A 13,520-nucleotide genomic window follows, 5' to 3' on the forward strand; every position below is an offset into this window, starting at 1 on the left:
GAAGTTATATATACATCTTTCTCTGGGTCGGCCCAGGGCGAATCCAACCACGGATACTATATTCTCAGATTCACAATGAATCGTAGGATCGGTTCTCATGCACAAGGTTTATCGATCCTTGGAAACGCTCTTAATATACATCGTAATCTCATGTCCAGTCATACCTATACAGCCCACAATCGCAACAAACGAAACAGAAAGAAGGAGAATAATAATAACAATAAAAAAAAGGGTATCATCCAGAATTATCAGCCGTCATCGCATCATCCAAAAGTCACCAGAGGTAGTCCGTGTGCAGCAAGAAGATCTGTCCAGTCAATACCCCATACAGGACCCCCGTCCTGAGACTGCTGCATTTGTCGCTCATAGACCACCTGGAGTATATACCGTGTCGTTGCTGCATTGCGACCGAACTCCTCTGCCTCCAGGCCCGATAGCATCTCCAGAACCATGCTCTTGACATCGCTGGAGGAGACAGTGGATCCCGCCAGAAAGAGGGGAAATGTGACAAACCGCCTTCCAATCTCTTTGCCTCGCGCCATCGTAGATTCTGCGAGGTTGAGAATGGCTATTGCGTGGTGATGAATTTCTTCTTCAGAAGCAGCCTCCCGTCCCAAGTGTTGTCCGGGCCAGAGACTAGTATGCGAGAAGAGGAGTGAGGTATGGAAAAGCAGAGACGACTATTCAATCATTTCATCAGCACCGTGAGACAGCGATTACAGTTACCAGGATGATAAAAAAGAAAAAAAACAGAAGAACTAACCTGTCGAAGGATTTCTTGGAGGGCTCTTGGCAGGGTTTCCTGCGCTTGAACCATGAACTGGGCCTCCGGAGAGCCCCAAACCCTCCAGAGCGCGTCACGAAGTTGTTCCGCCTCACTTCGTCCCTGGTCCTGCTGCGCATATGGGACAGGCATACTGACGCCTCGCGAATCCGCAGCAAGAAATCCAAATCGGGCCGCGAGCATGAAAGTGTCATGGTGTAGACGAAACAGAACCCGGAGGCGATCATCTTCTGGAGACACGCTGCGATAGCCGTCCAATCGTACAGGAAGTTGAAAGAGACCAGGCTCAGGCAAGAGATCGGAATTTTCCATCGCTGCTCGAACGAAAGACCCTGTTCCCGCTCCGCTGAGAAGAGCGTAGAGGTCCACAGTGCACACCCACCAGAGGATTGAGGGATAGCGCTCTATCCTAAACATTGCGCGTCTGAGGCTTGATATATGAAGTATTCGGGAGACGTGATGGGACCATAGATTTGAACCGTTCAGTTCGGCTACCGCAAGCTATAGACCCTCAATGTTAGCCCGGGTTTGTATAACAAGATTTCACTCATTTGATAAGAGCGAGGGAGAAATTGAAAAGTGGTGAAACCAACCTCGTACGCCAGGAGCAAGAAATGCGTCAGAAAAAGTCCATCAGATAGCAGGTCTTCGTCGCTCCGGATGCTGTTTTGTAGGGATAGAAACGCCTGGTGATAATATCGCAGGCCATCTATATTGTGGCCACCATTTTTCTGGTCGAGGCTGAGCGCAGAAATCGCCATCATCGCATGAAAGAGCTGAGAGGAAAATCCTGTTAGAGGGAGAATCATCCGGTCAGGAGACTGGGCTTACGGGAGGGAAAGTGATGGCTTCGCGATCGAAGACATCGGCGCTGAGCACATCTCCACCTGCAATATCAAATATGCCCCCAGCCGGCACTAATTGCACCCACACTAGATCACGAAAATGCGCTAGAAGCACCGCATCTTGATTCTCTGATTCCAGGGGGTCGTGCATTGGGTCGTCGTCTGTCGTATCTTGGGACGTTGCATCTAGTGTAGCCGCCGATAATGACGACTCGCACAGGTCGGATGTGGGCGAGTGAGCTGGACTTCGACATTGGGAAGACGGAGATCTTTTCGCGTCTTTGAACCGTTTGAGGATAACCACATGGGGGTCTGCAGCCTCGCGGTCATTGGTGAATTGGTCCGTTTCTGTGACACTGGACAGTGAACTTGAGAGCCTGTCTTTTGGTTCTTCCCCTGGCCCATTCTCGATGTACTCTGGGAGATGCGAAAAACTTTCAGGAACCACTACAACATGGTATGTGCCAGGTCTCGATGTCCGTGCTTTTCTCTCCCGCTCTTCATCCGAGGCAAGCAGTGGAAATGGAGGAAGTAAATCAGTCGTCGCGGTTTCGGTGGTGCTACTACTCTTCCTTCGGGGCAGAGAGTTTGCTATAAAAAGGCAATGAGCGGGTCAGTGAATGGTAACTATACCATAGTAAACAACGAGATGGGATACAAGATAGAAGACGAGGAAAAGACGAAAAAAAAAGGGGTGGGGGGGGGGGGGAAGGACGTACGGTCCCAAACAGCATTCCCAGCAGTTTGAATATCAAGCATTCGTTCTATGACTCGGGGTGTATCATCGCGAAAGGAGAGGCGCGGCCGATAATCACAGATATGGCCCAATCTGGTACATTGCTAAGGGAAGATGTCAGGTTGGGGTTGTACGAAGCTGAGATAGAAGAGACGGTATTACATTGCATTGAGGATGTCCTTCGTCGCATTTGACTGTTGAGCAGTTTGTTAGAGCCAATCTCCAAGTATGAAAAACCGCGCCGAAGAAGAGCGGGAAGTCTGAAACCACATGGGAGTGTAATACGTATAACGTACCTTTGCGACTCTAATTCAATCCAAAACACCGCAAGTCAGTTTATTCCTTGTGAACTTCAAAAAAACTTTCAGCAATAGAAGAGCTGGCTCACTCGACATGTCCTAGATGACAGTAAAAACTCGGTATCAGCGCATCGGCCCCCCCCGCAGTATTGAGAACGAATTGTGTAGGACGTACCAGCAACCAGTGCGAGATCGCGGGGGAAATCGAGACCGAGACCGTGGAATGAGAGTTGACTCCGTCAAGGGAGAGTCGAGGTTGGAATCCGACGGAATAAGATCATCCTTGGGCGCAATGATGGGGAGCACGAGAGGGCGCTTCCGCGGCGTCGAGCTTTTTTTGGGTGACATTCCCTGTTTGGACAGTATCATCTGGGGGATATGGTTCAATCGCGCTTCAGGGATCAATTGATCAGATATGCATTCGTCGCTGGACCAGGGAAAGACAGTCATCTCACAGTACCTGCTGGCCGGCGGACCCCAATGATCGGGATAATATCACTCAACAAGAAGAAGCAGGGAAGGAGATATACCGAGGACAGATGATGACAGGAAAAATCTGGGGTCAGTTGGGGCGCATGGGAGGTAATAATAAAGAAAATAAAGAAGAGGCTAAGGTGGATTGAGGCATGGTCAATTGTATATACATCGTTTCCCCATACCTATTAATGCGCTAGAGTGGGAGGGGAACAGGATGATGAAGAGAAATGGGTCTTTCTCTACGCGAGACAGAGGAGTAAGATAGTCGCATGTAGCATGATGATAGTCATCCTGGAGGCAACTGACTAGTCGAAACAGCCCGGGAACAAGAATTGAACAGTCAGTCAGTCAGTCAGTCAGTCAGTCAGTCAAGCAGTCAAGCAGTCAGAGAAGATAGACAGAATGCAGATAGATGAACTGACGAAGGCCAGAACCGGGGGGAGAGGGGACATGGACATCAGTCTAGGCTCGCCCACAGTGGCGGATATCTTAAAAGGAGAGACAGATCGGTGGCCTAAAGGCGAATAATGATACGATATGGGTATGGAAAGCTGAGGTGCAGGAATTTGATGATGGGTGATTTTTTTATTTTTTATTTTTATTTTATTTGTATTGCTCTGTTTATTTATTATATTATATTATATTATATTATATCTTATCTATTTATTGTTTGTTTCGGGGAAAGAAAAATAATTTGCAGTCTCTGATCTGATCGGTGAACGATCGAGAAATGAGTCCGGAAAGGCAGATATCATCATATCGCAACGATCGATGGGAACAATCAACAATTAGGACTGCGGATTGCCTACTGGGAATTGGAATTGGAATTGGAATTGGAATTGGAACCGCATGTGCCAACCATGTGGGATGAAGGTATTATTATTGTTGATGATGGGTCATGCAACAAGACCTAAATTTAATCACTACTAACTAGACTAAGTAGTCTAGCTCTATCAGTACCATGTCCATAGTAGAAGAAAAAAAAAACAAAAACATACAAACAAACACTAAAACTCCTCAACTATTTGCTGCAGGTCAATCAAAAAGAACACCTCAGACTTGATAGTATCGGCACTAAGGAATTACCTATTGCATTGTGGGGTATTGGTATTACAGCCTTACAGGAGAGTCCCGGAGACGTAGCCCGAAACAGGAAGAAACTCCTGGGTGCGATACATGATTGATACCGTTCGTTATCTTCCATGGGAGAATGGAACTTGGAAGATTCCATATCATATCTAGTCCTTTAAAGTACGGACGACGGAGGATCGAAAGCAATGGGGGAATAGTTAGATACTCTGTTGCTAGACCGAGACTGTATAGTCCGCTAGTGGTTATGTCCCTTGGGTCAAGGTCGAGCTATCTCCCGAGTACGACTCCGTATGAGTATCTAGTAGAACTTGGTTCGGTGATCGATTGATTTGAGAGCTTCGAACAGGGGGGCATCTTCAGTTGCCCTGCAGAGTGAGTGTAGTACCAGACGCACATGATCATGCATCCTCCAGCTCCTCAGCAGGACAGTTCATCAACAGGAGACAGGCACTGGGAATATGAATCACTACTCCTATAGATAGATAGTAGTACTTTGTCACCGATCAGTATGAACTATGAAGAATGTCTTAGCCCCCACCTGTTCTCCTCTTTCCAAAGGGTTCGGATTCCAAACGACCCCGATACCTGGATACCCTCCACAGCCCAAAGCCTCTCAGTCTCAGCCCACAAATATGTTTAGGACTGAGGCTTGCGAACTACTACGTAGTAGTAACTTAGTAAGTCTACTACTACGTACTCCGTACTCTCCCAGTCTACGGAGTAAAGTTGGCAGACTCGCACGCCTCACAGGTCCGTTCGAAGCTGTTTACCTGTAAGCTGACGGTAGGTAAAGATGGGTGGTCATTAGCTAGGTGTCACAGCATTGTACTCCAATGTGAGATCCTGCCTACCTAGACTTGATTATGGGAATGGATTAATTTCTGGCCATGCAGTGAGAGTTACTCCAGTTCTACACTGTACATACTCCGTAGTACACATGTTGATGCCAAGGGTGACTGTTATGCATTGCGGGGCTTGTATTCTTCTGCCCGTTAGGCTTAGGAGTCAGAACAGTTGGCTAATAATAAAAGGGGGGCGGGGGGGGGGGGGGGGAAGCCCCTCCGCCACGTGAGATGAGAGGAAAAGAAGCTTCAAAGGTCATCGGCGAGTCCGATGTCAGTCTTTCGGTCTTTGCAGTCGGAGGACCTTTGCTTTTGCCCTTGGACTCCTGGGATAGGTCAGAAAAAAAGGCTTACTACTGACCAACAAACCATTACTTCATAGTCTATTGAGTAGTCTGTGTATCCGCTAAGCCACGTCCATGCTGCAGAGTGATCAGGAAAAAAAACCCTCCCCCCCAAATAGGGTTGCTCAATTCCCAATACGGCGATGATTCGCTTGTTTGCACCGGAACCGGCCGTAGCCAGGTCCGACATCCTGGAATTCGACATTTCCCACCCACAAGGCTGGCTGAAAATGGACTTTGGTGGGTGGTCTGACTCTCTGATACGCGGACTGCCAACTCCGCGTATCCTCCTCAGACCAAAAGTGTTCTGCAGTACCTCCAGCAGCTAGCCAAGTCGGGTGAGCTATCTCGGCGCTAACTACAACTATATAGGCTATCGCAACTAGTCACTGGTCTGGATCAGGACAAGCTAAGGTTCGGTGATCCTTGGTCCAGAAGTAGGAGAGCAGATTTTGATTGGCGGCAAGAAAATATCTTAGGTAGTGTGCCTTCATTTACCCTGTTACTCTGTAGTCTGGGACTCTGGGTATCCATGTTTTAATCGAACCACCATGAGTCCATGTCACTTCCATGACCAAGGCACAGAGCGCGCGGCGTAAGGTACGGAGTCGATCACCGCATTCCCAATTGATCCTGATTTCAAGTTTGATTTCTGGTACCTGAATGTCAAATGACAGGGAAGGTCAGGGAAGTTTCTAACGGACCATAGGTAGTCCATAGCTTGTACTACTATACTACTACTACTTCTACCACCACCACCAACTGATTTTGTTCTATCGTTGTACTCTGTAATTATCGCGTGGCTCCCATATTCGAGCCATGTGTGAATTGCGAACTGTTAAGTTTACCTTCTAACTTTGATCTAGTGTTCGATACGGTAGGTCTGGCTATGGAAAAAGAGGGAATATTTTCCTCCTCAGATGGTCTTGTAAGTCGACAGACCAAAGTGCTCCGTGATCCGTGCTCCGTGCTGATGGACGCTACCAGGTCTAAGCGAAGTGGGTGTGGCTACCTGCATGATACTTTAAGTCAGTGCTGAGCACTCCCGTAGGCCGTAGTAGTGAAGGCGATAACAGAGTATATAATTAACCTAGTCTTCTGACTCTTCGGATCCGAATAGGCCCGCCGAAATCAATAGTCTTGTAGCTGTAGTAGATTGTAAGTACTCTGTACATCCTTAGTTTATCTCGGCGCCCTGAATAATACATACTACATAGTACATAGTGTTCCCCTCCGTCGAAAGATAAATCTGACACGACAGGTATTGATTGTTGTGGCTCTGTAAAAAAGACCTAAAATAGTCTTCACAACGAGACTCGCCTGGACCGGTCTGGATCTCCTCGGCCCGTGCCCAATTGAAGGTTAAAGTATACCTGCAAATCCTGCCAATCATGGCCTGTAGTTTTGGCATTTCGATTCCCAAGGACAAAGTTTATTGAGCCCGCTAGGACATGTCCGTATTTTGATACTACTACTACGTACTACTCACTACATAGTAAACTAAACTAACCTTACAGTAGGTACGGTATTATTCGTGGGTCACGGGTGGTCTGTGTACCTACCTACCTACCTACCTTACCTACCTACGGTATCTTATGTATTGTCATTGTGTCCTGTGGCGGAGTGCAGGGCAAACACCGGTATCATGAACCATAACCCTAACATTAGGAGGGCTCTAGTTTAGATCGATGATGTGTCTACCTTGAACCTTCCTTGATGGTTGGCCCATAGATCATCCGACCGGTGTCTAAGCCTCCGTTCATGTTCCTAGTAGATTATCAAGATACCTAGGTTCCATTCATTGTGAACTCAAACTGCACATGACTGACAGTTCTCACCTTCTCTCCATGAGTTAGTTGGAGTCGGAGCCGGAGAACCTGGACTGGAGTGGACTGGACTGATTGGTTGCCCGCATCTCCGTCCCGGGCCCGGCTGTACCATTCAGCTGGGATGAATATGATTATTGTTAAATTTAAGTAACCTACTCCGTAGTACCTAACACAGTAAGTACGGAGTACTACTAAGTACTCTCCGTAACAGGCAGATCGCATGAAACAAGGCACAGTAGAGTAGTAGACACTAGACAGTCAATACTGGATCGGAGTATAGATAGATAACTATTGATTTTCCGTGATCTCTAATTCGTTTCTCACTCCCTCGCTTAGAAGTCGAACTGCTTAGTTCCAGCGCGGTGTCCTTCTCACCGTGAGACAGAAACAATACTTCCCCCCAGTATTTGATTCAGGACCTGTTGCACCGGACCCGATCTTTCGCCGTCCCTCCATGTCTTGATCGATCGCTGCACCTGTTCGCTGATTTCCATCTCCATCGCCCGGCACATTGTGATGTATGCCGTTGCCGCTTGCGCACGTCCCATTCGGATACTTTCGATGGACACGTCTATCTCGCGGCAAAGCATTTTTTCGGCGAGCGCCGCCAATGGCCCCTGCATCTCGCGTGGCTCAAGATTCTTATCATTCTTGTCGTCGGCCGAGGAGGCCCGCTTCTCGACCCGACCAAACAACTTGCCCAGCTCCGCATAGAGTGTGGTCTGTACTTTCCGACCGCCGTGGCTGACAGCCTTGTCGATGACTGGGGCCATGTCTTCCAGGTACCTGTTCCTTGCTAAACATCAATGGTTGTTAGCACCTTTTGCCAACAGATCATGACAGGTGGCCCTGCACAAACCTTCTGTACCGGCAGACGGATTGAAACACTGTAGAAGGCATGTCACACACGCCGCCAAAGTATCCTCCAGCCCTTGCCTGATGAAAAGGTTAGGAACAATACTCTTCCGGAGAAACAAAAAGGACTGGTGGAACCCACTTGGTTTTGTGCCCGCTGCCAGCATCAATATCCATCGAGTCTGCGTCACCCTCCGTCACGTCGTCCAGCACCTGGGAGACGATGCTCAGTGCCTCGGGCATGAAATCGAGGTCGGTGCGCGCCTGCGCCACCCCACCTAAAGCGACGAGACCATGTGGACGATATGCGGCATTGTTGCGCTTTGCCTCCCTAATTGCGATCACCTGAATCAAGGTATAAGCACCCTGTCCTGGGATAATGCAGATGGGACGGAAGACTTACCTTCATCGAGTCACTGAGCTGCTTGTCCTCTTCCCACAGCTTTTGAGCTTGGCCTGCAAACTTCACAAATGCCTTGAGCACAACTTCTTTGCCGTCCCACGTCTTCCCCGCCAGTGCTCTTTCCAACACGGGCCACAGTATCCGGCACGTGGCAACGTCAAGACTGGGGTCTAGCGAGATGGTCGCGTTGGCAATACCCAGGGCCGCTGTGTGCTTGATGGCCCAGCGCGCCGATTCCAAATTTTCTACAGCGAGCCCGGCAATTTCCTTGATATACAGTGATACCGCTCGAGTGCCTCCCACATTGTCTTGCCATATCTTGTCGAATACCTCTCGGACGTGGGTGTCCGTGTCGTGCTTCGATATGAAGACAAACGGCAAGATAGTAGCCGCGAATGCCATGAACCGGTCATTCGACAGCTTGGAAGTAGAGTGTAGAATTTCGGCCGAGATGACTCTCTCATTGGCATCCTCTGCAGCAATGTACAAGCGCTTGGCATGATCAACCGTCTTCAGAACTTGGTCGTCCGAAGCCAGACGCATGAGATAACCGATGGAACTGCAGTACGATGCGCTGACGGTCTCGTTCCGATCAACAACGTACTTGCTCAGCAGCTGGATGAACCGATCCGCATAAGGGCGGAAAAGCATCGGTCGCATGCTGAGAAGGACAAGGACACGGCTGCAGCCCACTTTCGATGGGAGTCCTACTGCTGAGCGAAGGACCCCTTCAAGCTTGGCCGCAAACTCCTTCATGCTGGTATCATCCAGCATGTCTATCAGATACCGCTCGATCACTTCCATCATCGGTGACGTACGAATACTGGACAATCTCATCTTGTCAATCTCCTGTCCCGTTAACCCATATTTCTCAGCGTTGAGATGAACGTAGTTGACCGCCTGAGGTTCCAAGGAGCTCAGCGAATTGAGAAACTGCTCAATGATGCGAGGAACAAACGGACGGAGTGGTCCACCAGGGCTTTTCTTGATCATCTGGACAAGAGACCCAATAGCAAATCCCTGGACCTCTTGGACACTGGACTCCATGCCCTTGTCACTCAACAGAAAGGGAATAGCACTTGATAGCATTGTATTCGCTCGTTTGGAGTCTAGATCACTTGTTTCCAATGTGCGAACAATGGCGTTGGTAAGAGTCTGACAAAGTTTCAGTGCCGCCACACGGACAGTTTCTTTAATGTCATCCAACAGCTTGAATGATTTCGTGAAAATGTCATCCATATACATGGCGTATTTCTCTGGTTGACGCCCTTGCATCAAGTCGGCAATTGCAGCACAACTTGCCTGGCGAACTCGCCATTCTCGGCCGGCCAGCATGCTTGTCAGTAGATCATTCATGATCTCGTCAAAATGAGCATTGATCACCACCGTGGGGTCCTTAACTAGTGCAGTCCAAATGGTGTTCATCGACCTTTGTACGTTAGGGTTGGGGTCGAATCGGTAACGGAATAGCTTGGAATAGATCTTGGTATTCTTCGCTAAGTACCCGTTGACGCTTGAATCTGAGAATATGTTGCTGATGCCGAGCTTGCTGAAGGCCGCGCGGTTTGTCCAGAGGGCGTTGTTGGAAGCAAGTGACATGAAGCGGTAGACAAGCGTGGGATCTCCAGCCTCGGATGCAAGATTCATGATATCCTTGTAGGTGTTGATCGAGCTACCTTCTCCAGTCGGGAGAGCCCCGGGCTCAAAGAGTTCGGTATTCTCATGGACCTTCCCTCCAGCAAGGTTAGATTTGGTTGCAGTAAAAGAGTTTACCAAGTCCCGCACGAGATCGTCTTTCAGCGATTGATCGCCCATCTCATAGACAAGTCCTAATCCTTGCGCTCCAGTCTCCTGTACCACTTCGTCACGATCTCCAAGGATACCTGTGAACATTGCCTGGCATTTGCGTAGACGTTCTTGTATAGCTGACAGATGCCCACAATTCTTAATCAAACAAAGAAGCCATATAGCAGAAGACTTTCTCAGCGAGGGTTTGGATGCACCGCAGTCAGTTATGACTTTGTCACAGATTTTAGCGAGCATTGTGTCGGGAATCGTCGACTCAAGGATCTGTTCATCGACGTCGAACTCTTTGAGCAGCGACTTGGACCTCCAGCCAACAGCGGTGGTGCTCAATGCGTCGCCAACAGTGAAATGGACCTCCGCACTCCGAATTTCATGTAAGTCATAGAGGGCAGCGAGGAGCTCGTTGAAGAGCGAGTTATCAGTGCCCGCTCTTGAAAATGTTAGCGTCAAGAGGCCCATGGATGTGATAGCAATATCGCTCTCAGTCTTTGCATCTTGAGTCAGCTTTTCTCTAATTTTCTTCCAGCCAGCCTCAGGGAGTATTGTCGGGGACAGAACACTAGAAAGACTCAATTGTCCAAGTGCGAGTTGTGCAGAGCGTCTGAGGAGAGTGTCCCGGGCGTTTTCCACCACCTCAAAGATTGTGTTCACAAACAAGTCTACCTGCTCCTTCGGAGCCTTGTCGAATGCTTTGCGGAATGAAAGCCTGCTCAAGATGTAGGCCAAGGCAAGGATTGCGCCCCGTATCTTAAGCACGGCCTCCCCAATTGCCGTTTTCCATGCAGTCACTGAACTGGACAATTCTATAATCAATGCTGTGAGATCGTTGGCAGGGAACGCAGGATGAGATGCGAGGATTCCAATTGCTTGCGCGGCCTTGTTTTGCATTTCTTGATCATTGCTGCTAATAGGGCTTTTTAACGTGAGTGTTCGTGGGACCATCGCTCCAACTATGTCATTCGGGGCCAGGGAGCAGATATTCACAAAGTGATCTCCACATTGCTGTAGACCTTCCCGCCTGTCGCTCGTGAGGCCGGTCAAGGCACTTGTCAAGAATAATAATACGGCTTCCTTGTCGGAAGACTGCATGTAATGCTTCAGTCCACGCCGGGCTCCTTCGTCTGATGTAAGCAGAATATCCAATTTGACATCCCAATCCTGTTCAATCTCGGTGATGGTTCCGGATTTCGAGAGGGACTCCCAAAGGAGGATGTTGCGAAGAAATGCAATGGCAACCGGCAAGGCACCTCTGTAAGGTCCAGACAGCGCTTTCGGTGTCGACAACGCTGGAGCCACTGCGCTTCCACTTAATTCCGGCGTGCCTAGTAAAAAGCGCGTGGCCTCGGAGAAGGATGGGAAACTGTACCATGCCTGGCTTGCCGCATCTGTTGCTGTTGTAGCGAACCATTTTTTGTCTTTGCTGGGATTCAGCAACCTATACCAGTAAGGATGCAGTCCCTTCTTGCCTTCCTCTACAACCTCTTGATTCCTTTCCGATCCACGCGCAATGGCCATGAGGTCGATCCAGCGAGCCACAACATCGCTAAAGGGTAAAAATCGGTTGGAGAAACGCACGGCAGCGTATTGAGGTCCACGAACGACTTTGAACCCTGTGAGGTAGTCTTCATCGCCTGGATAGTTGCCCATTTGGTGCACCAAGAAAGGGCGAAGTTGCTCTTGAAATTCTTCGTTCCAACGGTCCACTGAAGAATTCAGAATACTTCCCAACGCTTGCTCGATGCTCACAAAGATCTGAGGGCTCGAATCATCGGAGCTCAAAGACGTGAAGAGCCATTTGATCAGTTCAAAATCGGAGAATGATCCCTGATCATCTCGTACCTGAAAATCGACTTTGGGAACGAGGATACCAATGCTCTCGTAGGCCAGACCTCTGAGGCTGAGGTCCGTTGCGGGTAGTCTTTGGCCACTGGCCCCGGGACTGGGCCATCCTTGAGACTGGATGAAATCTCTCAGACCTGCTATGACCTTTGGAGCTATCTGTTTGAGGTTGGACGGAGATCCCATTCGAACCACCCATGTGGTGAATGTGAAGATCTGGGTTCTCAGTTTAGAAGCCTGCAATCCCTGTGAAGATCTTGCCTCGTCTGATAGAAGGCCTTGCTCGATGATTCGAAGAACCCTGTGAGTGTCTGTGGTAGCTTGAATAGACTTTCCGAGAAAAACCAGAATCTTCAATTGTACAGGGGGTCGTGCAGGAAGTGCACCATCTGGTGTGCCGGATCCAAAGTACAGAGTATACAATTGCCGCACAACATCCGGATGTTCCAGATCAGGAATGAATCGTTTCAACATTTCCTCACCTAGATCAGTGATTCGAGAATTCGCGTCGGCCGAAGCAATAAGAGCAGGCAAGAATCGCTCCGCATCTGTGAAGGCTCCGCTAGCGAGGAATCTCAACGCTAATACTTTCGTTTCAGTGAGGTTGAGCCCGCCATTTGAAACTGGGTTCCATGTCTCATTCACAGACGCCCCTTTGTTCAGGAATGTATACTCGGTTGGTGACAGCCCAGGGCATGTGGATGCATTCTTCTCAGCAGGGTAGAGAAGAAGTAACTTCTCGAACCATGACGACAGGAACGTTGCGTCTTGGTCGGAAAGACCAAGCTTCAACTTCAACTGTGCATCCTCCTCACTGCCTTTTGGAGGCAGCCTGAGCAGAGGCAGTAGCCGTAGAACAAGGTTGAAGATAACGGCAGTTTGACTGGTAGCTGTCCCGATCTCGGAGATCCCTTGGAGCAAAGGAAGCAAGATTTCAATTCTAGCATCGGGGCCTAAGCGATCAATACCTTGCTGAAGGTAGCTCAGATCGAAATGTCGGATGAGCTGTGATTTCTGGTCTTTGAACTGCTTGATCAGAGCTGCGACAGGTAGTTGTATGGACGGCGCCTGAACTCTTGTATTGATGTGTTGACACACAGCAATGACTTTATTGCGCACTGCTAGACTCTCTGAGCCAAGCTTCAGCAACAGGGGAGCCAAGTATATCTTCAATAGACCCTCAAGCTTCTCATCCGTATCCGCGAGCGCAATCCTCAGCTCAACTTTAGATATTAGACTCAGCTCACGAGCCTCGAGACTTGTTGACGTGGCATCAGAAGCCATAGCAGGATTATATAGCGAGAAAACGGGACTTGTTGCGGTGCATTGATCAACAGAAAACAAGGAAAATATAAGCCCGATGATCAGA

The 13,520-nt window shown here is 48.9% G+C and overlaps 2 protein-coding genes across 2 annotated transcripts, besides 9 other annotated features; both read right to left on the bottom strand.

Moving 5' to 3' along the window:
• Positions 1-263: 263 nt before the first annotated feature.
• ACLA_088310 (uncharacterized protein) lies at positions 264-2,388 on the bottom strand (the record flags this gene model as incomplete). Its single annotated transcript, XM_001272567.1, has 5 exons — positions 264-680; positions 764-1,285; positions 1,378-1,560; positions 1,616-2,220; positions 2,349-2,388. The coding sequence occupies 5 exons, from the start codon at positions 2,386-2,388 to the stop codon at positions 264-266; spliced, it is 1,767 nt and encodes a 588-aa protein (XP_001272568.1).
• A 1,090-nt stretch (positions 2,389-3,478) lies between these two features.
• Positions 3,479-3,528: a microsatellite.
• Positions 3,479-3,529: a microsatellite.
• Positions 3,530-3,723: 194 nt separating this feature from the next.
• Positions 3,724-3,767: a microsatellite.
• Positions 3,764-3,794: a microsatellite.
• Positions 3,768-3,795: a microsatellite.
• A 157-nt stretch (positions 3,796-3,952) lies between these two features.
• Positions 3,953-3,985: a microsatellite.
• A 2,158-nt stretch (positions 3,986-6,143) lies between these two features.
• Positions 6,144-6,180: a microsatellite.
• Positions 6,181-6,974: 794 nt separating this feature from the next.
• Positions 6,975-7,005: a microsatellite.
• Positions 6,975-7,006: a microsatellite.
• Positions 7,007-7,619: 613 nt separating this feature from the next.
• On the bottom strand, positions 7,620-13,435 carry ACLA_088320 (ECM29 family proteasome component; the record flags this gene model as incomplete). The annotated part of the gene is made up of 4 exons (XM_001272568.1): positions 7,620-8,034; positions 8,158-8,184; positions 8,246-8,448; positions 8,507-13,435. 4 exons carry the CDS (start codon positions 13,433-13,435, stop codon positions 7,620-7,622), a joined length of 5,574 nt encoding a protein of 1,857 aa, XP_001272569.1.
• Positions 13,436-13,520: the final 85 nt, after the last annotated feature.

This window comes from Aspergillus clavatus, genomic scaffold (genome assembly GCF_000002715.2).
Source record: "Aspergillus clavatus NRRL 1 1099423829798 genomic scaffold, whole genome shotgun sequence".
Lineage (NCBI taxonomy): Eukaryota > Fungi > Ascomycota > Eurotiomycetes > Eurotiales > Aspergillaceae > Aspergillus > Aspergillus clavatus.